Source organism: Penaeus monodon, chromosome 24 (assembly GCF_015228065.2).
Source record: "Penaeus monodon isolate SGIC_2016 chromosome 24, NSTDA_Pmon_1, whole genome shotgun sequence".
In the NCBI taxonomy this organism is placed as follows: Eukaryota; Metazoa; Arthropoda; class Malacostraca; order Decapoda; family Penaeidae; genus Penaeus; species Penaeus monodon.
Genome location: NC_051409.1, coordinates 10157635 through 10159631, shown reverse-complemented (window position 1 = coordinate 10159631; position 1997 = coordinate 10157635). Strand labels below are relative to the sequence as shown.

The following is a 1997-nucleotide window of genomic DNA, read 5'->3' as shown; positions in this document are numbered from 1 at the left end:
ATGTGACAAGAGGGGGGAAGATGGAATGGGGAAGGAGACAAAGAAGGAAGGAGAAAGGGTAGGATGAGTGGAGAGAGTGTACTTATTAAGGGTAAGGTAGGTTTGCATGCAGACATTGTTGATTGAATTTCCTTACTTAACTAGGTTACTTGAAAGTTCTCTATCAAGAACCCCACTTGTAGTGTATGCCAAGGTCATCCAAGGTGTTTGCAGCAGTACAGTATAAGTGGAAACATATTTTGAGAAACCAACTTGTAGGTAAGGGGAGAGGTGCTTCAGTAAGATGTCAAGGTAGTTATGATAATTTTCTAGGGGCAGTTTGAAGTGTGGAAAGGAGAAAGTTTCAAAAAAGGTATATTCCAAGAGCTAATACTTCTTGAGTGCTTGTTAAATATGGTGACTCCATGATGTGATGGCAGTGAGCAAGTAACTTGGGTTTATAAGGATATGGGCACCAGAAAGGCCTTAGATTTGCTGAATGTCCCCATTATGTAGAACAGGAGAGAAAAACGGATTTTCGAAACTGAATTTCCTTCCTACCCTCAATTCAACAATCCATATTCTTCCTCCTTCCAGAGCGGGAACTAATTGAAGGTGAAGATCATGTAGAAGTGAATGGCATCATCTTTAACAAGCCCTTCGTGGAGAAGCCTGTCTCTGCCGAAGACCACAACATCTACATCTACTACCCCACCTCTGCGGGTGGGGGTTCTCAGAGGCTATTCAGGAAGGTGTGTACATCCTCTTCATCATGTTTTACGTCAATCTGCTACCAAGTCGCAGCATCCTCAATTCAGGGTGGTGAGGTACGGGTCCAAGGGCTGTTGGATGAATACACTCCTCCACAGACGTAGACATTAGAGTGTGGTGTGTCATGCACGTTTTACTCATCTGCTTTTATTTTTTATGTTACTTGGGGAGAGGGGATTGGGGAGGCAGCTGGGAGTTATAGTGTGTTTCCCTCAAAGGTTACTTGCCCCCCTCCCCCCCAAAGAAACACGACATATTAGAAAATATAGGGTATATTCATTGAGTTTACAAACTTTTGCATAAAGTGTTGGCAAAGATTTAAAAGTTTCCCTGTTTGAATCTCAAAACAATGTTTGAACAAGAAGAAAAATATTTGTTTCTCTTGAAATTAGGGACTAAATTGCATACTGTTTTTCCTAAGAAAGGTAGATTTTGACCCCAATGATTGTTGGAGGTCAATAATCATTTGAAAGCTAAGGGTAGGAAGTAGATAAGTCGCTGCTGAGGTACAGGTTACTGACCTTCAACTACATAGTATAGTCATTTGCCCTCTGTAATGTTGTATTCTGATATATTTTCATTAGATAATACTAATACCATGATTCAGAGGCCATTAATATATACACACACGGCTGTGTAAATTTTCAATCATGACTAACCCACTTCCCTGATTTTACATTGGCTACATTGCCCAGGGCATGATTTTCAAGCTATGAAGATGGGGTATGGATAATTTTCTTCAGGAATACGGTGGATAGGGTGTATTGATTCCTTTTTTTTCTGTTTTTGTCCTCCTTTTCTTGTCAGTGAGGAAAAAGCCTACCTTTTCTTTCAAGTTAACAATTAATAAAAAACTGGTGGTCCAGTTTAACATGTAGGGGAAGTGGTCCCCGTAAAATATTTTTTATCAGAAGGTTTCTTCATTATCTTTTATTTTCTCTCCCTTTTTTTGCTCTTCTGTAGTTTTTATAATTTTTCTTATTCTGTTCTTTCTTACTATTTATCTTTTTATTTCAGCTCATTCCTTCATTAATATCTACATCTGACAGCATATGCAAACACAATGTGTTGAATGTTATAAGTGGTACATATGAAGTGGCACCTAAGTATGCTTTTCAATAATAGATCTTTGTAATGGAAGCATTACCATGTCTGAATTAAATCTCATTGGATTTTTTTATGGGAGCAGTTGATATGATGCTTTGATTATTTGAACATAGTTGCAGCTCCTGTTCATTCTTGTAGAC

General features: G+C 38.6%; 1 protein-coding gene across 1 annotated transcript in view; it reads left to right on the top strand.

Moving 5' to 3' along the window:
* Positions 1-1997, top strand: part of LOC119588555 (inositol hexakisphosphate and diphosphoinositol-pentakisphosphate kinase-like) — a 23388-nt gene that overhangs the window by 15161 nt on the left and 6230 nt on the right. Inside the window, exon 5 of the mRNA XM_037937195.1 lies at positions 577-731. Within this exon, the coding sequence (XP_037793123.1) occupies positions 577-731 (155 nt within the window). The remainder of the gene's footprint in view (positions 1-576; positions 732-1997) is intronic.